Source organism: Nannobrachium achirus (assembly GCF_963921795.1).
Source record: "Nannobrachium achirus genome assembly, chromosome: 12".
Lineage (NCBI taxonomy): Eukaryota > Metazoa > Chordata > Actinopteri > Myctophiformes > Myctophidae > Nannobrachium > Nannobrachium achirus.
This window is the reverse complement of record NC_137832.1, coordinates 15474966-15500715: the sequence shown is the minus strand read 5'-3', so window position 1 is coordinate 15500715 and position 25750 is coordinate 15474966. Positions and strand designations below refer to the sequence as shown.

The 25750-nt window shown below is 41.4% G+C and overlaps 2 protein-coding genes across 4 annotated transcripts in view; both read right to left on the bottom strand.

The window, feature by feature from the left end:
* The window catches only part of golga1 (golgin A1), a 35754-nt gene extending 18027 nt beyond the window's left edge, over window positions 1-17727 (bottom strand). For 2 of the 3 annotated variants that reach the window (XM_080739235.1, XM_080739236.1), the window contains exons 1-9: window positions 17605-17727; window positions 14214-14557; window positions 8045-8135; window positions 6028-6102; window positions 5460-5557; window positions 5317-5349; window positions 4460-4588; window positions 3011-3180; window positions 841-952 (exon numbers count right to left, since the gene is read on the bottom strand). In XM_080739235.1, the coding sequence (XP_080595361.1) occupies window positions 841-952; window positions 3011-3180; window positions 4460-4588; window positions 5317-5349; window positions 5460-5557; window positions 6028-6102; window positions 8045-8135; window positions 14214-14342 (837 nt within the window). In that variant the 5' untranslated portion in view covers window positions 14343-14557; window positions 17605-17727. The remainder of the gene's footprint in view (window positions 1-840; window positions 953-3010; window positions 3181-4459; window positions 4589-5316; window positions 5350-5459; window positions 5558-6027; window positions 6103-8044; window positions 8136-14213; window positions 14558-17604) is intronic. The other variant, XM_080739237.1, reaches the window with a different exon arrangement.
* Window positions 17728-18536: 809 nt separating this feature from the next.
* On the bottom strand, window positions 18537-23666 carry ppp6c (protein phosphatase 6, catalytic subunit). Its single transcript, XM_080739241.1, has 7 exons — window positions 23562-23666; window positions 22070-22165; window positions 21611-21676; window positions 20720-20861; window positions 20524-20603; window positions 19992-20201; window positions 18537-19383 (listed from the first exon to the last, which is right to left on the bottom strand). Exons 1-7 carry the CDS (start codon window positions 23661-23663, stop codon window positions 19135-19137), a joined length of 945 nt encoding a protein of 314 aa, XP_080595367.1. The 5' UTR covers window positions 23664-23666; the 3' UTR covers window positions 18537-19134.
* Window positions 23667-25750: the final 2084 nt, after the last annotated feature.

The following is a 25750-nucleotide window of genomic DNA, read 5'->3' as shown; positions in this document are numbered from 1 at the left end:
TACCGTGATAAAATGTGGGGCATGCGTACGCATGGGGGCATGCGTACAAGTGGCTAAATATGTCTTTTTAGACACAATAAGCCAGCAGTTTCTGTATTACTGTTTACAGTAACACTTCTAGCCTCCATAAGTCACATCCAACCATGAAAGGATGCGTTGTATCTTGGGAATGGGCTTATTCTTAATCTCTAAAACAATAAAAAGAAGTAAATGAAATCAATTTAACACTCATCTACTCATCAAACTAAAGTTTTGATCATCTGTGAATTAAAAAAATAAAATACAAAAATCACACCTGTGTGAAGTAGTACTACACTTAAATGATGCTGCAGCCCCTACATGAACTCATTTACTGCCACAACCCGAGAATCCTGGGAAAAAGCCTATGTCTCTCTCCGCCAGGCCAGATAAACCAGAGAATTTAATAAGCTTTAATCGCTATAAAACATTTAAAAGTATAATCGCTGTTCATTGGAGATCGGTTTCTAATAACCCGCAAAAAACCATATCCGGTTTCCGACTGGATATGGTTTCTGTATCCGGTCGGGAGCGGAAACAGAGCACAGCTAACGTTAGCGTTCATGTAAACACGGCCAAACGAAGCTGGGCAATGGAAGCATCTTTTTTCTTTTTTACCCTAACCCTAACCCTAACCCTTAATTTTTAATCTTTTTTCAATGGGATTTTTTTGTTTGAAAGCTGTAATCGGTGCACACACGCGCCCACGTTCAAAGGTAAGGACAATGTGGAAGACAACCCTGAAAGTCGATGTTTTTTAATAGCATCAACTTGGGTTAAGGAATGCAGTTATCTCCTCCTGGGCTATGGTCCTGGACTGACCTTCTGGAAGTCCTCAGAGACCTGTTGGATGACCTTCTGCAGCTCCTGGCCTTTCCCTTCCAGCTCACGGATGTTCCTCTCTGCCTCCTCTCTGGCCACCAGCAGCTCCTCTCTAAAAGGAAGTCACAGCAGAGTTTCTGACATGCTCGTCATTGGAACATTTTCACCGCCTTTTTTTTTGGCAGGAGGAAAACCCGTTTGGATTTGATTTTAATGTATGGCAATAGTGACCGGTGAAAAGAATGTTTTATAGTGTGCTTCTATTTTAAACATTTGTATGTTTAAAGTTTTACATTTGTCTTGTCATTAAAAATAGCTCATCATATTATTTTGAGTTCCCAATAGCGTAAACCTGAAACTGTGTCAGATTGACCTTAAACCTGAACTGTGTTCATCAACTTGAGATACCACCATATTATTGCAGCCCTGTGCCACCCAGGTGCCTGGTACAGAAAGATAGTACACAGGACCCTTTTCTTTATTTATTTATTTTATTTATTTATTTGTCAGGGACAGAGCACATTAATCAACATATCAGTTTTCACATCAATGTAAATATGCCAGATTTAGCCATGAGCTAATTTTCATCTGTAGTCCCTGGGAAGGCTGTACAAAAGTGAAGGTATGGCTATCCATACAAAACAATCAATACATACAATACAGTACAGTACAAAACAGTACAATAAAACATTAAGAGGACAACTTCCTTATAGCAAGTTGAGTGACTCCAGTGACAGATGGAGCAGATAGTTACCCAAGAATGTAGGTTTGACTTGCTTTAAGCCACCTCTAACGGTTGAAGCCGATAATAGTAAAATAGTAGTAAATAGTAAATAGTAAGTAAAATAGTAAATTGTAAAGGGGACTAACACTAGTCAATTATGAGTAACTCCAGTGACCGATGGAGCAGATAATTACTCATGATTACAAATTTGATTTGATTTAAGCCGCTTCTCCCCTCTGAGGGGAGTGTCTAACTTCTGTATGAAAACTGTGTTTTTTCTCTGTATCTCTCAGAATGCATTCTCTGAATAAACCAACTTTATTGTACCCCCGTTTTCTCTTCTCATATTTGGCTTCGCGTCTTTTACTTTTCAAAAATAACTCTGACTATCAGAGCTTTTAATTATAAGGTTAAAAGGTCCTAAATCTACTTATCAACCGGCAGTATAATTTGTTCAGTGATGAAAAAACAAGCTGTCCCACTTAACCCAGTCACGGTTCATTAGGTGTTTGTTTGGATGCTCTCAGTGGGTAATAACCAAATTGAGGTTTAAACATGTACATAATTCAAAGGATATGGCTTACTAAATGAGGCCAAAGAGCGCAAAATAATTTTCTAAGGATCCAGTACCTATTTCTCTATTATTTTCAACAGCTTTTTGTCATTTCCATTCTCTCCCCAATTTAGTCATTGCTGATTCCCCCTAAATGTCGCTGCTGCTAACCTCCACTGTTGGCCAGGGGAGGAAGACAACCACATGCCTCCTCCGATACATACGGTGTAGCCAGAGGCTACTTTTCAACTGACCCTGAGAGGTTTAACCATGAGTTGCGAAGTATGCACAGAGGCTGACGCTTCTCCCACAGAACCCCCAACCAAACAGTAGAAGGCAGGGGCGTCAGAAGCGGGGGGAAAGTGGGACTGAGTTACTAGGGCCCAAGGTGGAGGGGCCTTCATTATGTTATACTTTAGCTATTGAAAAATAGCAGATATACAAGCTCACAGCGCGGCACCGAGTGCCGCGCTGCGAGCTTGTAGATCTGCTATTTTACAAGTTGTGAAAATGTGTGTAACTAAAATTTTGCTTCTGGGGGTCCCTGGAACTAAATGTTTTGAGATGGGGGTCCGTGGCCAAATACATATCATTTTAGGGGTCCTTCACATGAAAAAGTTTGAGCACCACTGACATATAGAAACATAGGTTTTTCAAAAAAACCTTAGAAGGATTTGAAATATTCAAAGACTTGCACAAACTTTCACGATTAAAAAAAAAATAGCAGATCTACAAGCTCGCTGTGAGCTTATATATATATATCTGCTTTTTTTCAATAGTTAAAACCTCCCCCAATGAAGAACATTCATGGGGGGCCCTTGTACCCAGGGCCCAGAATTTGGTGCGACGCCCCTGGTAGAAGGGCAGCAACAATGTGTGTGTCCTGCTTTCACCTTTCTATCTCCAGCTCTGTGTTGAGTCTGCAGCTCTCTTCGTGCTCCTGTCTCAGAGCCTGAAGCTTGCCCAGGGTATCGGCCGCTCCTTCCTTGGCCGTGTGCAGCTCTGCCTCTTTCTTCTGGAGCTCTCTGTCCCGCTTGCTAAGTAGTTCCTCCTTCCTCAGCAGCTAACACGCAGACAAACAGAGCATCCTGGTGGTTAGCTGCCAAACTGGCGGGTTGAGGACAGAGTGATGAATAATGCGCTCTGCTCTCTGTGCAAATTGTTATTTATTTAACCCATTTAGAACGGGTACACATTATTGTGTATCATTATTTTATGCTTTAACTATTGAAAAATAGCAGATATACAAGCTCACAGCGCGGCACCGAGTGCCGCGCTGCGAGCTACTTCTCTCTCTTTTGAATACGTTTCTATGTCAGCAATCTGGCTAGCCATCATCAAAGAAAAGGTCCTTTTTACTTAACTGGAGCTCAGTTAGTCTGTTCTTGAGAGACTACTATGTCAGTGGTTCTCAAACCTTTTCATGTGAAGGACCCCCAAAATGATATGTATTTGGCCACTGACCCCCATCTCAAAATATTTAGTTTCGGGGACCCCCCAGAAGCTAAATTTTAATTACAAACGTTTGCTTTGAAAATACCGTACATATATTCAAAGATTTGCACACATTTTCCCAAACTTTTTAGTCTCAGGGCACCCCATAAATATGTTTTTAATCTGAGGCACTCCTACATTATAATTTTCACTCCCAGCACCTTATATTAATAGCATATCGTCGTTGTTGGGTGGAAACCTTGTATGTCCAAAACCGTTCGTTTTGTATTTATCATCTATAAAATGTACTAAACTAGTGAAAACAGCAGATCTACAAGCACACGTGTGCTTTAGATCGGCTGTTTTCAATAGTTTTGTGCGACAGTCTTGTATGATGAAGCAGGGCCTTGTTTTACCAAAAGACGTACACATTTGAAACTTGGAGATACAAGGTTTCTGCCCGACAGTGATTATGTTGCGAGGAAAAGGTCGAGATAATAGCCATTTTGGTTAGAACTGACTGAAAATAACGCTGCACTTCAAGTTTAAAATTATACTAAATATTTTTTCAAGTGTCCACATAAATTCCAAATATTATCAAATGATCTCGCGGCACCCCTGGACTGCCGTCGCGGCACCCCAGGGTGCCCCGTCACCCACTTTGAAAACCCCTGCTCTACATTACAGCAATGTTTCCCAAACAGTGTGGGCCAGGACCCATTTGTGGGTCGTGGACACATTCTTACTTTATTAATAACAAAGAAAGAGATGAGATGTAGGCATTGATATTAATACTTGAAGACACAAGAAGACACATACAATGAAACCAACTCCTCGCCAAACGCACAAATCAGCCCACCACTGCAGCGTGTGTTTGTGTGAGTGTGTGTGTGTGTGTGTGTGTGTACCATGTGTTTCACTTTAGCCAGCTCCTGCTGCTGGAAGCCTTCAAGCTCATCCCGGTCGTCTCTCTTCTGGAACAGAGTGAGGCTCTGCTCCATCATCTCCTCCATGCGTGCCGACAGAGATGCGTTCTCCTGGAGGACACACGTTCATTGCAGCACCAAAAATAAAACCCACTGGCCATGTCCAGTAATAACATTGTAGCCATAAATCATAACACCTGCAGAGGTCGCTAATATTCGGACGTTACGTCTCTACAGGAGTTATAAGGGAGAGTCAGAACACTCTTGATGGTTGAGCCCCCAACGTCCATATTCGGCTCAAAACATGTACAAATCAATAAGGTACTCACCGCATCGTCGAAACAGCTTTCTATCTACCGATGAGCCCACTCGTCGGCATGTGTTAGTCTACATGTTTCCAATAAATTTGTTTTGAAGTTTGAGTAAACATTAATTTATTGGAAACATATGGACTAACACATGCCGACGAGTGGGCTCATCGGTAGATAGAAAGCTGTTTCGACGATGCGGTGAGCACCTTATTGATTTGTACATGTTTTGAGCCGAATATGGACGTTGGGGTGGAGCTCAACCATCAAGAGCGTTCTGACTCTCCCTTATGTAGAGATGTAACGTCCGCATAATAGTGACCTCTACAGGTGTTATGATTTATGTCTAATAACATTGGATGCCCCCAAGGATCATCTGGTTCTTAATTATAAACAGCACCGCGCAAAGCAGTTGCAAAGTGCACATGAACACTGAACAGGTTTATTAAAATGGGAATAAAATTGATAATGTCTGCAAATGCTGGGATGCAACTGTCAGCTGTTGTGTATTGGCAAGTAAACAGCACTTACCTTTTCCAGAACCGACATCTTCTCCATCCAATCCTGCAGGCAAAAGAGGGGGAAGATTACCATTACATTTTAAAAGCCAGCTTCCACCAAAACAATATTTAAACAACAATAATAGCACTCCTCACTGAGCATGGTGTGTGTACCTGATCCTTCTTCTCCAGCGCTAGAGCCATCCCCTCGGCCATCTTTGCTCGGCTGGCTTGCTGGGACTCATTCTGTTCCTGAAGTTTCCTCATGGAAGCTGGGCAGCCAAGAATAGCAAGAGAGGCGGGAAAGCAAAGACAGAAAACAAAAAGCGTGATGTGGGTGGGTAGCACTAAAAGATACAAAGCGATGCTTAACGATTTACGCAGACTTCGGTTAGTAGCTGTGAAAAGTGAGTGTTCAATTTGAGAACGTTTTTACAGCCGACTGAGTGCGTGTTTCGAGGAAGCACAGGCAAGCAAGTGCATGACGACCCACAGACAAACAAAACGAAACCCAGTGTGCCAACTTCGAATATTGCACTATGAATAGCTTCTCCTTCGTGGCATGATTAAAACAAGAAAAGCAATGCTAAAAAGCCCCCAACAAGGCAAAACCTTTTTAAGAAGCCCATGGTTGATTTGGAACATGTGGCTGTTATGACAGAAACGTATGTTACCACAGCCGGCAGGACAAATGATAGGAAAGGAAGCAAAAATGGGAGGAGAGTAAAGGAACAGTACGTACAATCCTGATGCTTTTCTAATGCAATTTCAAGCTTCTCCTTGGTCTTCTGCATAAGCCGTAGCTGCTCAGCGTAGTCTAGTGGCAGGAGGAGGAGGAGGAGGAGGATGATGGGATATGGGAGTACCGACAGTACACATACACACAAACACACATACACAAGAATGTAAATAAAACAGGAAGAGGGCCAGGCAGATGATGGAAAGGAGAGAGGTAGAGGAGGTGAACAAAACAGGGCGAAGGGAGGAAAATGAAAAAGGAAAAAACATGATTGAGAAATAATGGAAGGAAAAAACAATGATTTTCTTTAAGATGAGAAAACCATCCCAGTTAAAAGGCTACAGGAGGATATGCAGCCATTAACCTTTTCGTCGTCTCATATGCCACCTGAAAGGAGAAACGGTGACACCAGTCCACTACGCTTGAGAATAAACTACTCGCTCACTATAAGCAATTTGGCCTTTGCTCTCAATAGCCACCAACAGAAAAAGGAAATTGTGAAAAAGAACTGTGAGCACAAAAGGCCAAAATTGATTAGGCCCGGAGAAAAGCTCAGTCCACACCAATGATTTGCAACGCAACAAGTTGTGACTGCAACCATTCGCAAACAGAATCCCAAAACTGCACCGACCTGCAGCTAGTTCCAACTCCAAGTTGCAATGAGTTGCGTTGCGAATCAGTGAGTGGTGTGGACTAGGGCATTCACGAATAGTGATTTTTAGTATTCGAATTATTCAACCTCAAAGTATTCGAATAGTCGAATATTCGACACGACTGGCCAAACTGTCAAATATTAAGTAAGCAAGAGGCGAACATTGTGAAAATAGCCGATCTACATGCTCACAACGCCTTGCAACGCGAGGCGTTGTGAGCATGTAGATCTGCTATTTTCACAATATTTATCTGCGGAACCGAGTCACATTAAATGTAATACCTACAATTCCAAGTGCTTGTCAGGGTGGGGGTCCCCCCAGTTCAAATATGTTTATTTTGGGGGTCACGGCCTAAAAAGGTTTGAGAACCCCTGGTATAGAGCATTAACAAATGCATCCACCAGGGGTATTGACAACTCATTCTTGACTTCCTATCTAGCAAAGCTTTGTATATTTTTAAAGAGAAAACAATTAAAAAAAAATAATAATAATAATAAGCGAATATTCGACTTCGGTGAACAACATCGAATAGTGACTTTGATATTCGAATATTCGAATATTTGGTGAATGCCCTAGTCAGTGTGGACTGGGCCTGAGAATTTGTCCCGTCTACTTTATTTTGATATATGGGCTTCATTCCCAACAGTGCCATCTTGCTCAGGGCTCCCTCGAAAAAGATCACAGAATCGATGGGACTGACCTCACGTGGTTAAAGTGTTAGTTCAGCTATTTTTGACATAAAGCTGTGTGAAATACTTGCCATTAAAATAGTGGTTACAAATGTATTAATTCATTACCAGAGTCCCGTGGTCAGAGTTCTGGTCAGTTTTAGATGAATATAAAGTAGTTCCGGTGATTTGGCAGGGGCTCATGGCCCAATCATTAAAAATAGATGAATCCACAAAACTAGCATCATTTGTATTGTTGACCTATTTCTACCAAATAGACCAACTTTCGTTCAACTTTGACCCCTCTGTCACATGGTACTATTTTTTGTGTCCAGTATCACTACGCCGCTGCAACGTATTTCCCCAAAACAAGGTGCTTTGCAGTCAGCTGATCAGAACGAAACCTCGCTCTATATGGTAGAAATAGGCCAACAATACAAATGACGCTAGTTTTGTGGATTAATCTATTTTCAATGATTGGGCCACGCCAAATGGCCCCCAACCCATTGGAACTACTTAATATTCATCTAAAACTGACCAGAACTCTGACCACGGGAGCTTTATGTAAAAATAGCTGAACTAACACTTTAAACAAAGGTGTAATAAAACGTGTTCTCCTCTTAGTGCTGCCAATCAAAACAATGAATTCATGTAAAACCTTGAACCCGTTCCTACTGCATACGTTAAACAGTAAATCACCTGATAGTTTGGCCTCAAGCTTACGAATCTGATCGTTCCTTCTGAGGATCTGGGAGGAGAGGTCATCTCTTGAGCTGCTACCGTCAGAGGCCTGGATGGAGACAGAGAGAGAGAGGACGTCATGCATTAAAGCAGTGTTTCTCAACCACTGTGCCTGGGGACCTTTGGTGTGCCCCTGAGAAGGGTCAAGTGTGCCCATTGAAACTGCTTGAAAGCCAGTATTGTATTTATCATTTTAAAAATGATTTAAACTAGTGAAAACAGCCGATCTACAAGCACACAACGCCTCGCACCGCGAGGCATTGTGCAGGGCTTTACTTTGCCAAGAAACGTACACATTTTTGAAACTTGGAGATACAAGGTTTCTTCCCGACAGTGACGATATTTACACCCCCGTATTATGTTGGTGTGCCCATGGATTCTTGGGACATGAAAAGTGTGCCCATGCTGAAAAAAGGTTGAGAAACACTGCATTAAAGGAATACTCCCCCTGTTTTTCAACCTCATCTCGGTATGTTAATTGGTATGAGTAACACGGTGCCAACTATATCATCGAGGAAGCAAATCGAACGCACCCCAGATTGTGTGTGCAGTGGCTTATTCACAGGGGCATCAAAGCAGTCTCCCCTCTTCAGGCATCAGGCTCAAGAACGAAGCCTGAGAAGCCTTGAATCAGAGTGAATACTGGGCATTGTAGGATCAAACAGCAAAGCTCCATGTTCATGAGACCCAAAATAATGTTTCTCAACCGCTGTTGTATGATGTCAAAAACGAAAGTTAATGTCATAAATTATTATGCCATGATTATAAATATTTTTTTCCGATTGCACACAGTTTTTCTTCACAAGGCTACAAGTATGGATTAACAGGGAACAGCATGTGTATAAGGAACAACACAGCATACCTGTAGAAATGTGTGCACCTTACGGCATCTCAGATGCTGGTAATAATGTTCATCATTACATTGTAAAATCCGTATATTAACTGTAAATGGATAAATGAATGATTTTGTTGTACCATCATTTTTGGTATTATGAAATATATTTTACAATATATTTAAGCATGCGGATTTTAAGCTAAATTAAAATAGTAAAAAGGCCTATGCAAAATATATTATTGGCGTGAATCAGTTACTGTTTAGTTACTTCACCTTATCCAACCACCCTTTCTAGGTGGTGGGATAATATAAAGAAAATCAATATCACAGTCAGCCACAATTGCATGTGACTTGGGTTAGACTAAATAATTGACCACATGCAACCGAGAATCCTCCGCCGTAATCTGAAGACTCACCTCTTCAGACTCCACCTTAGCCTGTAACACTTGCCGTAGCCTCCACAACCTTGCAGGCTTATGCAAAGGCTAATAACATGTAATTTAGAAGACATGTTATGTAGACAGACGCCAAGTCATTGTTGACCTGGCATTGTATAGTTTCAATGTACAGATTATTGCTTTTGGATATCGTCACTGTCTGGGTTATTGAATGCTTTAACCAGTGAAAAATAGCAGATATACAAGCTCACAGCGTGGCACCGAGTGCCACGCTGCGAGCTTGTAGATCTGCTATTTTTGAAAAAGTCGTGAAAATGTGTGCAAATCTTTGAATATATGTATTTTCAAAGCGAACGTTTGTAACTAAAATTTTGCTTCTGGGTGGTCCCTGGAACTAAATATTTTTAGATGGGGGTCCGTGGCCAAATAAATATCATTTTGGGGGTCCTTCACATGAAATAGTTTGAGAACCACTGACATAGTAGTCTCTCAAGAACAGACAACTGAGCTCCATTTAAGTGAAAAGAACCCTTTCTTTGACGATGGCTAGCCAGATTGCTGACATAGAAACATAGAAACATAGTTTTTTCAAAATATCTTAGAAGGATTCAAAAGACACTTACAAAATCGAGTCAAATTTCTAATTTTCACGATTTTTCAAAAATAGCAGATCTACAAGCTCGCAGCGTGGCACTCGGTGCCGCGCTGTGAGCTTGTATATCTGCTATTTTTCAATAGTTAAAGCATAAAATAATGATACACAATAATGTGTACCTGTTCTAAATGGGTTAACTAAATTTTTTAGGTTTTTGATTTTTTTGGCATAAATCAGGGCTATTGAACACCCTTTACATCTGAGTGTTGGTTAAAATAATATTGAGCCAATGGAAAGTAGTAGCCTAAAAAGTGCTTGGGTCAAAACCTCCTAACTCCACACTTTCTGCCAAACCAGCTAACTCCACCTGATTGGCCCTCTCTTTTTTCATAAATATGTGCTGTTGAACACCCTTTATGTCTGTGTGTTGGTTAAAATAATACTGAACCAATGAAAAGTAGTAAAAAGCCCTTCGGTCAAAACCTCTTAACTCCACTTGAGCTCATTTTCCTGAAAATGAACCTTTTGGTGTTAGGAGGTTTTGGCCAGACAGCAGAGATATTCTACTCCCAGACTGATTCTTTTCTTATGATCCTAGATTACTATTTCTATGCATTTGATGTATTACCTTGTGTTGTCCATGCTTACTGTAAATCGCTCTGGATTAACCCATTCAGAACGGGTACACATTATTGTGTATCATTATTTTATGCTTTAACTATTGAAAAATAGCAGATATACAAGCTCTTTTTTTGCCCACAAGACAGATGAGGGGGAAGAAAATACTCCCTTGGACACAACTCAAGGGCCGTTTATAGTTACGTATGCGTGATTTTGTGTACATTTTCGGGTGAGAGAGTATGTACGGTAGATCCCTCGACATGCATAGTTCCTCTCTACGTTTTTTACGTGCCGACCCGCTCTCCGCTCCAATTCTGCTCCTGTTGGGGCTGCGCGCCACATGGAGGTGGCCAAAATATGTAGAACCACAGAATTTCTTGACCCGACGACCGACGTGATGTTTGGTATAAAAGCTGCTTTCTATCGGCAACGTTATCGCGGTAAATGCAACTCCGCGAGGGACCGAGGTACAGATTAACCCCCCGGACTGAGTAATTATAACAAAACACAGTGCACTGCACCCCTCACGCTGTTGGAGGACAGGCGGTGTGAGTGTGTGCGCGCGCGCCCGCCCGCTTGTGTGTATGTTTTCTCGTGCGCCGCTTGAGCCTGTGAGGAGTCCAGAGACTCCAGACGTACTCTTCAGTGATTGCAATGACGTTCCTTTTTTCCCGTTTCTAGCTAAATTATATTTCTTGTTGGGACACATTGTTTCAGAACCGCTGTCATAAGTAATTTTCCTCACTACTGCCACGGTTGACAAAAGTTCGACACGGGTAGTTCAAGCGTACATACGTTTTTATCGGTTTTAATCCGTCGGGTTGAGTGTTGTCCGTAAGGTTACGGACAGAGACGATTATGTACGGACCTACGGAGCAACTGGATTAAATCACTCTCCCCCTCCGTTTCTTGTGTATTCCTGCGGTCCTTATGTACTACTATGCATGGTACTTTATGAAGGAATCATTCACTCAGATCAGCCAACACAGGGATGCTGACAGAACCCTCGCTAAAAAACCCCAGGACAAAAATCCACTTGTCCTAGACAATTTGCCCTCCTAGCCCCCAAGCTGTGGAAAAAAACTCCCTGTCGCACTTGGAACTACAGACTCACTCCCTAGCTTCCGCCGCGGACTGAAGACTCACCTCTTCAGACTCCACTTAAACCCATAGCACTACTGTAACACTCCCCTTCCCTCAAAGACCATACATAAAGATTTTAGAAAGGTTTTTTTATTGATTAGGTGTGTGGTCTACCTGTTATTGTTTTTATACTCCTATGCCTTGTTATATTGTTGCTGATGTACTGACATGTTATCTTGCTTATTATATCGATGTATTATCTGCTTATTGTAAATCGCTTTGGATTAAAAGCGACTGCTAAATGCCTAAATTGTAAATTGTAATTCAACTTTCAAAACGGCAAGCACCCAAACCAATGGATCAAGCTCGCTGGAAAAATGAGTGAACCAATCAGAAGGGTGTACTGTATGCATGCCCTCGTGCTTGCGTGTAAATAGCCAGCTGAGAAGTGGGGCAGGTCTGACATTGGAGTAGGGCTTCAGGTTACACAGGTTTGCCTTACGACAGAGCAACGCATTATCCTGCCTGCATGGCATACCCTCACATAGGGCTGTCAAAATCGTTACATAATCACGATTATTTTTCATAATCGTTTTGATGTTGAAAAATTGTCATATATACTTTTTTAAAGTAAAAACTAGTGGAAATAGCAGATCTACGAGCTTGTAGATCGGCTATTTGCACTATCAATATTATTTTTTAAGTATTGTTGTCAAATATGTCAGTAATTTCTTTGTATCCTATTTAGGTTATGTGTCATATCTACCATGTGCAACTTCAAAGCCTAAAAGCCAAACAGAAATGTAATTGTCAACGACAAAAACACAATTAAATTGTTAGTCGCAATAATTTGAGTGACAATTAATCGTCATGTAAAATGTCATAATCGTGAGAGCCCTACTATCAGTCCCCTGCGCCCCTGCCCCTTATGTCTCGTGGCATCTACCGTACATTAAAGTCTCCATCAAGCTGACACACCCAGGCAGAGAGAACTACTGCCAAGGCAATTCAATAGAAGAAAAAAAGCTACACAATTCAAATCACCAGGGGCTATGATTTAGTTTTCATGGAAAAAGGTGTGGTCTGGCTAATAAATAAAAATGAATGCCATCTTTAAAAAAAAATCACTTCTTAAAATACATTTTTGCTAAGAGCTTTTTCTTCTTACTAAAATCCTGAATTGCTTTTAATAAACATTTTAATTGTATAGATTCATGTCTGACGTATAGTTATTATGGTCTGAACACCACTATGGGGGGGAGTGATGCATTATGTACACATATAGAGCTGGCAGTGATGGCGACTCAGACTGTCCCGAGGGGCGCATTATACGAGAGAGGCTAGCGAAAAGCTTTTATCCTGCTACAGAGGGGGGATTACTAATGGTAGGCCAGGGCCAAACAGGCCCCAGAAACACTTAGAAGTCTGGCCTTAACATGGATATCGTTGTGAAAGGCAGACCCATTACATGGCAAGGTGAAAGAACACAGACATGGCAGGGCGTCTGTGTTGGCCAACAGAGAGGGAGAGAGGGAGGGAGGTCCCCCCAACACAACACAACACAACACAACAGCAACAGTGGCTGGCAGTGTCCCAAAGTTGACCAGGCCTGGGGGTATTTCACTACTGTAACCCTAGGCATCCCTATTTGGGGCTCACAACTGAGCTTTTTAGGTCGGCTGTTTTCTGTGCGACACGTTTTCCACCCTGGTTAGAGGCGACCTGGCGTTTGCCAACGAACCGAAGCACAACGGTCAGGGTTCCCACACATTTTTTACCAATTCATTTCCAAAACTTTTCAGAAACTTTTCCAGAATATTTAACCCAATTTCCAGGACTATATAACAATAATTCAGCTCAATAACAGGTCGCTTACTCCTATAATGCGCATTGCGCAATGCCCAAAGACAGGTAGTGTATCCCAATGGTTCTCAACCTTTTCAGGCTGTGACCCCCGAAATAATCATGTTTTAACTGGGGACCCGGCACCCTGACGAGCACTAAGAGTTGAGGAATTTTGTATAACACGTTTCTATTGTGAAAATAGCAGATCTACGTTGCGAGGCTTTGTGAGCATGTACAGAGATTGGCTATTTTCACAATTTCTGCCTCTAATATTTGACAATTTGGCCAATGTTTAATTTGTCATTTCAGAGGTATTAACAAAAGCAATAACCAAAGACAATGCATAGCTATTTTTTCCAGGACCTTCAAAGGACCCTTGATCAATTCCAAAACTTTTCCAGTACTGAAAAAAAAAAATCTTATTTCAAAATATTTCCAGAAATGACCGTGGCCGTGGGAACCCTGAACGGTGGTGGCCGGTGGGCAAGGAGGTAGTAGGGAGCGCTCCGCTGTGTTCACTTGGACCGTGCGGAGGCGCCAATAGTCGGGGGGACGAAGATGAACTATTCTAACCTTCACAACGCTCGACACGGCGACTCGCTCGGCCGTGTCTCGCGTGATTCAAGGTCGCCTGAGACGGCGCGCCTCCGTCGTCTTCGCCGAAAACAAACGCTCCTTTCCCTTGCATCTCCTACGGATATAATGACAGGTGCGTTGGCAAAAACGAGCAAGCTGGTTAGAGATACTTACAAAGTCGTCCCCAGAGTCTGCCCCCATTGAAGTGATGGACTCCTTGCTGATGGACCGGGGGATGCGAACACCTGTCCTGGGAGCAGTGGCAGCCTCCTCTGCGATCTTCTTCTTCAGTTTGGCAAACATTTCTCTCTCTCTCTCTCTCTTTCTCTTTTGTGTCCGTTTCTTTTTTTCTCAGTGTATTTTACCACAGAACTCCCTCCTCCCCGCAGGACATCCACTCTCCAAAATAGGGTGGTGTAGCTCAGGGCTTCTCGTTTAGGTGGTGCAAGTACAGCTGTGTACCGGTGCAGTGTTGTCCGAAGAAGAAAGGTAGAGTTTCCACTGCCATCCTGCTACATCTGAAAAAGACAACAGGTTTTTATTTTTTAAATCCACAATAATGGCAACTGTATGAAATAACATTAGAGCAAGAGTCTTCAACAGGGGGTCTGGGACCCCTGTGTGATACAAACTTTTTTTCTCCTTTTTTATATTAACGATTTTAACCCTAGTGTCCATATTCTGAGAACTTTAGACAAAAATAGCAGATCTACAAGCTCACAACGCCTCACGCTGCGAGGCATTGTGAGCTGGTAGATCGGCTATTTTCGGCAAAGAGGTTTGTTGTAGAGGGAAAAAAGAGCAGACTAAGTACAGAGTGAAAGGTCAAGTTTCAATCCAAAATACACTGATCACAGTCAAACAATTAAACTATATGGAATCTATGAAAAGGTTGTGGGGGTCCCTGCTTTATCTCTCTCTCAACTTGGCCTGAAAACGTTGAAGACCCCTGAAAAGAATGTTTTAAAGTGTGCTTCTATTTTAAACATTTGTATGTTTAAAGTGTTTACATTTGTCTTGTCATTAAAAATAGCTCATCATATTATTTGAGTTTCCACTAGCATAAACCTGAAAGTGTGTCAGTTTGACCTTAAACCTGAACTGTGTTCATCAACTTGAGATGAGATTATATTGTTGCCACTCTGTGCTATACCCAGGTGCCTGGTACAGAAAGATAGTACACAGGACCCTTTTCTTTGATGTCTCGCTTTCTCCCCTCTGTATGTGGCTTTTCATGAAAACTGTGGCTTTTCTCTGTATCTCTCAGAATGCGTTCTCTCAATAAACCAACTTTATTGTACTCTGTTTTCTCTCCTCATGTTTGGCTTCGCGTCTTTTACTTATCAAAAATAACTCCATGGGCCAAGTAGGAGGATGCTGGATCATCATCACCCAGCATTGTTCTGCAGCATTTCTCCCCCTAAATGTGTAGGTGTTAGAGACATCAGAATCACTGACGAAGCCAAAATGTGGGTGCAAAATCCAGACCATGCCACAGTATGTCTCTCCTCCACTTTTTATCCTCTTCAGGATGCAGTCTCCATGCTGCAAATTAGCTGCATGCTTGAGCAAAGAGGATGTCTCAAGAAACCCTTAAAATGCTGGTAGCATCATATTGTCTAGAATAGTAGGGTCACCTTCATCGTGGATGCCAGAAGTTGGATAATAGAAATATCACTCATTTACCAGAACCACTAATGTACTAAATAATGCACTCTTTTCCGAGACGATGCGAAAGAGCAAGGAAAAGACGTTAAGTGTCATTTTTTCTGGCTTACAATCCTAAGGGCAAGACGCGTGGCACTGGTTACAGCAGACTGAAATGGAATACCACAACAGCATTATATCAAGGAAGTGTTCCAACGTAACAAAATGAAACCTTTTTCCCACTCCAGATCACTTGAAAGTAGCAGTCAGTTGTTATATCTAGACCAGTCTAGGACCCCCAGCTTGATATAGTCCCATTTATCTCTGCAACCCCAATTTACACTGTCATTCTTCAGCGTTAATTTAACTGAGTTAAAATAAGACCAAATTAACCTGTAAGGATCCATGCATTCCAATTGTAAACTCTGATTTACAGACGGGTTCTATTTGGTTCCTAATTGTCCAGCATTTGCTGGGGACCCCCCGGGAACCCCTTTAAAGCTCAAGTCAAGGACTCTTCCGCAAGTCTACAACTATATAATGTGTATTACGAGTTTATCAGGTCTGAACAGCAATCAATTCCACGACTTTTACAATCCCATTGACATTTCTGTAGCTCCCGAACTTATACAACTTGTTTTCAGATGCATGTAGATACGATTTCAAGATGTTCTTCTTCTAAACTCTGGTGTGGACTGTGGACTTTTCTGTCGGCCTTACAAGCCAATGGGCAAATCTATAAAGCATCGCAGGATTTCGTACTAAAAGAACCCAAGTGACAAAACACAAGTCAAACATCATATCAGCTAACATCTGGAATACATACAACCCAAAAGACAGAAGAGTTGTTGATTCAATCAATGAACTGAGCGCTTGACATGTTTCCTTTCAGCAGTGTTCCTCAAAACTTAAATCTACTGAACAGAGCTTCACACAAGAGAAGCATATATAATAATATAATATATTATTTTCACTCAACAGCTTGTCTTTCCAACTATAAAACGAGATATCTTTGGTATTCGGTGTTGTTATCGTTGGCAGTAGCCCTGAATACAGGACTCTCATATACATGAGAGTCCTGGTGCCGCCTCAACATGAGGAGTAGTGGGCAATCGAGCCCTTAACGGTTTGAGCTAGGAACGTCAGATTTCAAAAATAAACTGCTTACCCAAGCCAACTTTGCTAACGATTTGACGCCGCACAACGTTCATTACACGCCGCTCCCCGGTTGTTGAATAAAACGCATTTTTGTCCGAAATTATTTTGCTTAACATAGGACGTCCGCCTCTAGTGGACAGTCGCGTCATCGCATCATCTCCGTTCACTACAATGATCAACCGGAGATGACGCGACTGTCCACTAGAGGCGGACGTCCTATGTTAAGCAAAATAATTTCGGACAAAAATGCTTTTTATTCAACAATCCGGTAGCGGCGTGTAATGAACGTTGTGCGGCGTCAAATTGTTATCAAAGTTGGCTTAGATAAGCACTTTATTTTTGAAATCTGACGTTCTTAGCTCAAACCGTTAAGGGCTCGATTGCCCACTACTCCTCATGTTGAGGCGGCACCAGGACTCTCATGTATATGAGAGTCCTGTATTCAGGGCTACGTTGGCAGCTATATAGGCTGCTTTTTTCCTAGTATTTAGAAATACATAATGCCTTTATAAGCACACATATTCGTGTTTCTTTCCATGACAACAACACTAGCACGCTCCACATGTGCATGTGACCCACATGACTGAGTTTCCTTGTTCATAAATTCATAACTATAAGCTGTCCAGCTGGGACAAGACAGGAGTATTTAGCTATAGCTTCGGTGGTCACAACAATGAGAGGCAACCACCACCACTGTGGATGGAAAGCTATCGCTAGCTCGTTAGCTCGCTCGTTCACAGAATCCGGTTAATTCTCTTACCATTCTTAAAAAGTCTATCCGGACAGTTGTTGTTAAAGACGCCGTGGTGCCGTTCTCCTATTCCTCGTTTATATTGAAACGTGTGTGGTTCGCCAGCACGTAAAGCAACCGGTTAAAGAGCCGTTATTCACTGCGGGGATGGCTCAGCCTACGGTCCTGCTAGCTCTGTGGCTACTAGCTAATAAACACGTAATCAACTGCACACCAATCTGAGTTCCCAGAGGTAATTTTTTCCGCCACTAGGGGGCGAAAACACACAGATGACCAGTGACGCCACCAGTGGCGTCAGTTCAGCAAAAAGCTAAGGTATGGCAACATGACTGGTGTCTTGCACGCGCGCATACCTTAGCAACAGGCACGATGAGAAGTACATTTTATTATTTCCCCCTGTAGCCAAAGGTAATAGGTATGGCAGCTGCCATAGCTTGCCATACCCAATTGACGCCTCTGGACCTCACATCTAAATTATATCCGCCTTCATTCGACAGTTCCAGCCATTCTAATTCTAATTAGGAGATTTTTCTGTTCATGATAAACCCTTGTCGGTTTTTATATTTGCATTCAAGTCATAGTTCTTTATCATTATCCTTTGTTCATTTGTATTTATACCACCATGTATAACCTTGTTATAGTTATTATCCACTTCTCTCACAAGTACACACACACACACACACACACACACACACACACACACACACACACACACACACACACACACACACATCTGTATACCATACTATAACATGTATATAAAAGCTGAATAATCCACCTGTGGTGAAATGTATAAAGGCAAATGTTAGAATAAAATAATAATAATAATCTAAGAAAAGTACAAGAAAAGTATAACTTATTCCATAGCAGAACCACTTGTGTAATAGATTAGCTAGCCTAATAATTAACAGTACAAACAAGTAGCTGATGAGTTACAGCTTTATTTATAAGATACTTTTACAGAACTAAGTGTTTAATTAAAATGAAACAATAGGACTATAATGATAAAAGCAAGTTTTGCTTTTGTGCAGTGCTTCATCGTTAATTATTATCTTACATACATTTCCATAGCAAAAATAAGATAAAACATTGTAAATAACAGTAATACACCTGGTACTTCACCACAGAGAGATTCAACCTAAATCTGATTTGCTATTCAGTGTGATTTTCTTTTATTGTAAACTACAGAGGAGATCTAAAAAATATGCAATTTTTACAATGGTCAGATGACTACTGGGTAATTTTAGGCCTTATTCAATATAACATTACACTGCATTAGCAATAATGCTGTGTGCTTCGACAACAAAGAGCCATGATCTCCTCATTTATGAGTGGAATAATGGCATTAAATATATGGTGTAGAAAATAGCTGTTGACAGTTGGCACCGAGAGCAGAAATTAGATGGAAAAGAATACTAACTATCATACAAAATCAATATGGACTCATAACTGCTGATGCCACTGTCACAGACACTTTCAGTCCTTTGTCTGTGACACAGAACCAATGTGACAGCTAGGTTGGTGTTTGTCAAACTCTGATTACAAGAAATATGGGGTTGTTGTTCGGGGAGGAATAACCCTCTCAGAGTCAGGCACTGCTCTGAAGAGTTTAGGCTCTCTCGTGTTAGCATCTTTGAAGACCATAATGGAGGCGATATTGCCACAGCGGTAGCAATAATTGGGAGCAGACCACACCGTAACCAGCTTCTCATCGAACATGAATTTGTAGCCTTCGTGGACAAGTTGATGTGCCCGGCAGATTAGCTTCAGGTTGTTGATGTGCACAAACTGCACAATTTTGAAGAAAGGGAAAAAAGGGAGGGGAGAGACAGAAAGAGACCGATTAGTGGATACAAAATAACAATTACAACAACTTTACATCTCCCTCTCCCTACTTTTTCCCTAGAGATTGCATTTTCCTAGACTACTAGTTCCAATTTAATTACCAACATGTTTGTTATTACAAATAAACTTTAAGTGTCTCAGAAATATTTGTTACATCTGCTGTGATGGCACTATCTTTAACCCTTGCTTACATTTCACTTTGTGTGTACATTAGCAAAATGTATTCCATGCATGGAGATCTGTTTTTGTAAGCATTTTATTGGACATAGAGCTTCTAAGTCACTGCCGCTAGATGGCGCTATTACCCAGGTTCACATTGCTATTTTTTGTATTGATATCCCCATGTAATAGGGGAATCTTAGATAATGTAATTTGCTTTCATAATAGATTAAAGAATTACATTAAATTAAATTGAGGTCCTTGAAGGCAGTGGCACATGCATGTTTATTGCATACCAATCCAATGAACAGTTGTGTAGCTCTGAAACATTACCATATGATGAATATAGCTTAAAGCATCTATAATCAGGCTCTAGGCATATGATAGCTCACCTCATTTGTGACCTTTGCACCAAATAGCCACCCAGCCCCCCTGGGACTGATAGCCCAGGTGTCTACATCTTCAGGGTCTGACCAGACCAGGTCACAGAACGCTCCTTTGTGGGGGATTTCCTGGTTCCGCTCGATAGTTCGGATCTGATCTAGGGTTTTTATGTCTGGCGAGAGGCCTCCATGAACACACAGAATCTGTTCATCCATCAACTGAAAATTGAACAGAACACACATAATTCCATGTTAGAGATATGGTGTACAAACTCCCTATAAATAGGCCTACAACATTGTGGCTTAAATTCTCATCCTGATCACATTTTAGAAATTAATCACAATGTTTTATCTTTTTTTCGTACAGCCTTTTCCCCAACTAACATATCCTGAAATTAATAGTTTAATATTGCCAATATGCTGACAATTATAGAAAATGTAATGTGGATTCATGATAATTTGTGAGGTTCCCAAGTCTATTAGACTTAATACAATTGCAGTGTCCAAAGTATTAAAGTGGAAATTAATCTCTAATACTCACGGCTGCAACTGTTAGCATGTCAAACACTTTGGTACAATAACGCCAGGCATTTGCATTCCCATATTTGGTTTGGCATTCATCTGAAAGATGAAAAACAGAGCTGTTGACTTAAAACAGGCATACTGCATCGACTCAGGAGTCAGGGAGTGGACTATTAAAATAACTCGTGACAGCAAATATCTTTTAAATGTCTTACCGTAAAAGCCATACACTTGGGTGATCTGTCTACTTTCATGGTTTCCACGGAGGAGTGTAATGCGGTCAGGCCATTTGGCCTTCAACACCAGCAGGTATGTGAATGTCTCCAAGCTATAATATCCTCTGTCAACAAAGTCACCCTTAAAAGAGAACAAGTAAAGTTAATAATGTGTATGCACATTTATACATTTCAAGATCTAACAGAGGAATGACTTAACTCTTTTGCCGCCGAACGAACGCTCGTTTGTTTTTTCACACACCATACCGAGCGTTCGTTCTTTCCCCGTCAAAGCCTGTCTGAGCACATGGGGAGAGGAGCGGGTGTCTACAGTAGCAGTGGCCTAGTCCAGACGGTCATATTAGACTGAATATTGTCAGTGAATTTGGATATTGTACTATTGTGATTGATTTGGCATTAGTGTTCTTCTAGCTTATTGGTACTCAAATTGAAGTATGTCTTGTAGGCCTACTTGGCCTGAAATCGGTATCGGAAAAATCGGTTTTAGCAGGTCAGACCTTCATAAAACCGGAGGATCGGTATCGGCCAAGAATTTTGCAATCGGTCCATCTCTAATATACTGTAATGGCGTCCGGATCGATTTTCTCTTCCATTTCTATGTCTCTATTTCTATGCTCTACAACTGGTCCAAGCGAGGGACAAACTTCAGCCTTGTTTACTGTCATGGCGGATCGCAGTGGACTTTTTTCACGACTCTATGAGAGATACGCCTGTCTTTTACAAAAGATTGTGATTAGAAATAATGGAAATGGATGGATATTTTTCTATAAAATCGCAAAGGTAAGCTACTTTGATGGCGCTATAAGACATCCTTAAATCCATAATTAGGCGGTAAAAGAGTTAAGGTGGGAATTAATGTGTAATACCAACCATAAATATGTAATTTGTGTCTGGGACCTGTCCACCAGTTCTGAAGAGTTCACAAAGATCATAAAACTGAAAAGCAAATAAGGAAAGAGATTTAAATTGAGTAAACTTATTTTCCATAACCAACCATAATACTGGTTGATTTATTTATTTAATAAAATAGATTTTGGCAACTAATATTTACGTTTTTCAAACCACAACAAATGGCAAAATGTAAATAATATTAATACAATATTATGTGTGAAAAAGTAAAACTCATGATACATACACAAAAAATCTTTCCAAATGGCAGTAATGAGGGACACTGACAGCCACACATTTTACGTGGTAATACATTAATGAATAACATTCTGCATTCAGTGTTTAGTCGCCAAAGTTATATGAACAACACCCCCGGGGCAATGTTACTTATTGCAATACATTTCCCACCCACAAGTAACTGTATAGACCTAGTGTTTTTACCTGTCCATGTATGTCACCACACACTGTCACAGGAGTAGACACAGGCTGCACGTTCGATTCTTCCAGGAGAAGGTCACACACATAGTCACATAACCTCTGTAGAGATTGAGATCAAAACACACATTCAGTCACAACAAACATCTGTAGAGATTGAGATCAAAACACACACTCAGTCACAAATGAATGAAAAGTCACCTATAGACGGCTGCTACTCGAAACTTGTAATAGTCTAAGCCAGGGGGGGTCCTCAAACTTGGGGTCAGGACCCCAAGTCGGGTCCCCAAATTATTTTGTGGGGTCCCCAGATGATTTGCTTAATGTAAAAAATCTCACTCAATGGTAAACAAACCAACATAAGTGTATACAGGGTATGTGCACATTTATGAAGTGACAATTTAAGGATTTTCAAGACCGTTTTAATACCAAACTGGCCAAACTGTGAAATATTAAGTAAGCAAGAGGTGAACATTGTGAAAATAGCAGATCTACATGCGAGGCGTTGTGAGCATGTAGATCTGCTATTTTCACAATATTTATCTGTGGAACAGAGTCACATTAGTGCTTGTCAGGGTGGGGGTCCCCAGTTCATATGTTTATTTTGGGAGTCACAGCCAAAAAAGGTTTGAGAACCCCTGGTCTAAACCCATACTTACCTCCCCTTTTCCACTGTAAATATCGCCCCCTTTTCATTTTATTTCCCCTTTTTCCTCTTTTTGAATGCTTTTCCCTTGTGTTACTGATGATGTCCTAGGCAAAGTACTGTGTAAATAAGCCGAAAAGCTAACTAGGATCTCCTTTTAGATGACCTTGTACCAGTCATGAAACCGTACTTTTCCCTATGCAACCTCCTAACAAATTCTTCGATGAATCAATCAATTAAATTCAGTCACAAAAAACATACAGAGATAATACATCTGCAGAGATAAGAACACATATTCGTATGTATGTAACCTAGTAACCTCTGTAGAGATTGAAAACAAATACCGGTACCAAGGTTGACAACTTGACAAACAACCAACGTCTGTGGCAGTACATTCAGTGTGTCAATCTGCAAATTGTAGATCTGACAGACTGACACTAAAGGGTGTAAAACAAGACTAAAACGTGCCATTAAAGCCAACTAACGGGTGAGCATCAGTCAAATCTGCTGTTAACGTCAGCTAGCTGAAACACAGTCAGCCATCATTGGTCATTATTGACAACTTTGACAGCATAATCAAATAATGACTGGCAGAAACTGTGATGTTAGCGTTAGCAGTTAGCCGTGGGATATTATGGCATTTTTAAACAGATAACGGGTTACGATCAAAAGTCATAGGAATATTACTTCCTGACCCAGGTGACGTTTAGTAAGCTAACGAACGTTAGCTAGCTTACCTAAGCTAACATTAGCTATGCTACACAAAACGGAACACAAAATGTGGCCAACACAGTTTTCTTGCGTTTACGACGTACGGCTCACTCAAAGACACCACAACAAGCGCATAGTTACCTTGAGGTCATTCTCTGGTAGATATTTACACTGCTTTGCGATCTCAGCGTATTTATCGAGATCCAGAGGCGCCATTGTAGCGACCAGAAACGTTATGCGCATGCAACTTCCTTACTACTCTTCGCCAGTCCCACAGTTCGCTGGCCCTACAATGAAGTTGGCATCAAGTCGCTATGCAGGCCGCTGATCCGGTCTGGGTCTGGAGCGGATACGGAAACGGTGTTCGCAATGTATGTGTGCGCACAAATGGACAGATGCAGGAGGCGGGCGCTAGACCGGATCACACCGGTTCATCAGGAAAGAAAGCCAGGCTTTCCAGCGGCGTCAGTTCAGAAAAAAGCCAAGGTATGGCAACATGGCTGGTGTCTTGCACGCGCCCTCGCGCGCGTGCAAGACACCAGTCATTTTGCCATACCTTAGCAACAGGCACGATTACAGTACATTTTATTATTTCCCCCCTGTAGCCAAGGTATGGCAGCTGCCATAGCTTGCCATACCCTTATTGACGCCTCTGAGACTTTCCACAGGTACTGCAGAAAATCACGCGAAGTTACCTAGGATACAGCAGTGACGTCACGGCTCAACGCACCGCAAGTATGCGTAACATCTTTTACATGTCATCGTTTTCTACACTAAATACATAAATAATGTCGCGCGAGTTGCGCAAAACTGACGCAAACGGCGCTCTGAGTGGGCACTCTTCCAACAAAACTGATGCAAATGACGCTCTGGGTGGGCACTCTTCCGCAAACGTCAAGGGCAAAACCTTCACTTCTTATCTTTGTAGAGAGAGAGAGAGGCCTTTAGTCACTTTTTCACTCATACAGCTAAACAGCATGCAGTGAAATAATGTTGGGATGTGCTATTGTGCTTGTGCTCATAGTCATATCATCATAGTTATTATATAGTCAGAGATTGTGACACTAATAATAATTCAAATAACAAAACGAAATCGACAACATTCTGGGAATAAAAAAAATCCTTGACTTGAAACGTTACTGCCATCTACCGTGTATGTCTGCACCTGCACATACCTTTATGACAAGTGCCATGTTTTTATTTTCTTGATAATCAGTGTGCCATGTAAAAAATACAAAATAAGTCAGTGTGCCATATCAACATTAAGTTTAATTATGACACCACATTAAAATAAATAGAAAATGCAAAATATTTTGATTGTCCATATACAACAAATCCTAAAAGGAATCCTCTTGATTCTTATGCCAATGTAACCCCCCCCCCCACACACACACACACACAATTGATACTGAAAAAACGTTTTAATAATATGTGTGTGTGTGTGTGTGTGTGTGTGTGTGTGTGTGTGTGTGTGTGTGTGTGTGTGTGTGTGTGTGTGTGTGTGTCTGTCTGTCTGTCTGTCTGTCTGTCTGTCTGTCTGTCTGTCTGTCTGTCTGTCTGTCTGTCTGTCTGTCTGTCTGTCTGTCTGTCTGTCTGTCTGTATTTCCATACAGAGAGGGAGATATTAACTGTGTATACCTGTATATTTGTATATTAATAGCCTACAGTATGTTTTATACACTACAGTTTTACCTACTATCCTGGAAAGTTACACACAGGGCAGGAATTTCAGGGAGGCCATGAAGGCCATGGCCCTCATTGCCCCTCAGTTTGGCCTTGTGACCCTCCAAAAAATGGCATGACCTGAGACCACAGGTGGCCTGCTGACTTTCTCCTCTGTCTCTGTCTTATCAATATGTAGACACCAGTGTCTCTTTCTTGACAGTACACCAGTGTCTTTTGTCCCCATTTTTAAACCAATTAGGTATATTTGATTTGTACAGGGCTGTAAATAGGCCTACAAATGTATTTATTTCACAGCAGATAGTACATACGTACATTCAAAATTGTTAACCCTTGAATTCAATTAATTATTTCAATGGATTAAAATCTTGTTTTATTTGATGGCCTTCCTGCCCTGGCATTTAGCCTTTGTGCCCTCAAAAAATGGACAACACCAAAGGCCAAGTGGCCTTGCCCCTAAAATGACAAAATTCCAGGCCTGGTTACACAATTCTGTTAACACATTATTTATACTAGCAGGGCAGGAATTTCATGGAGGCCATGAAGGCCATGGCTGCTGTTACCCCTCAGTTTGGCCTTGTGCCCTTCAAACCAATGGCATGACTTGTGATGACTTGAGGCCACAGTGGCCTTATTGCCTCAGCTGA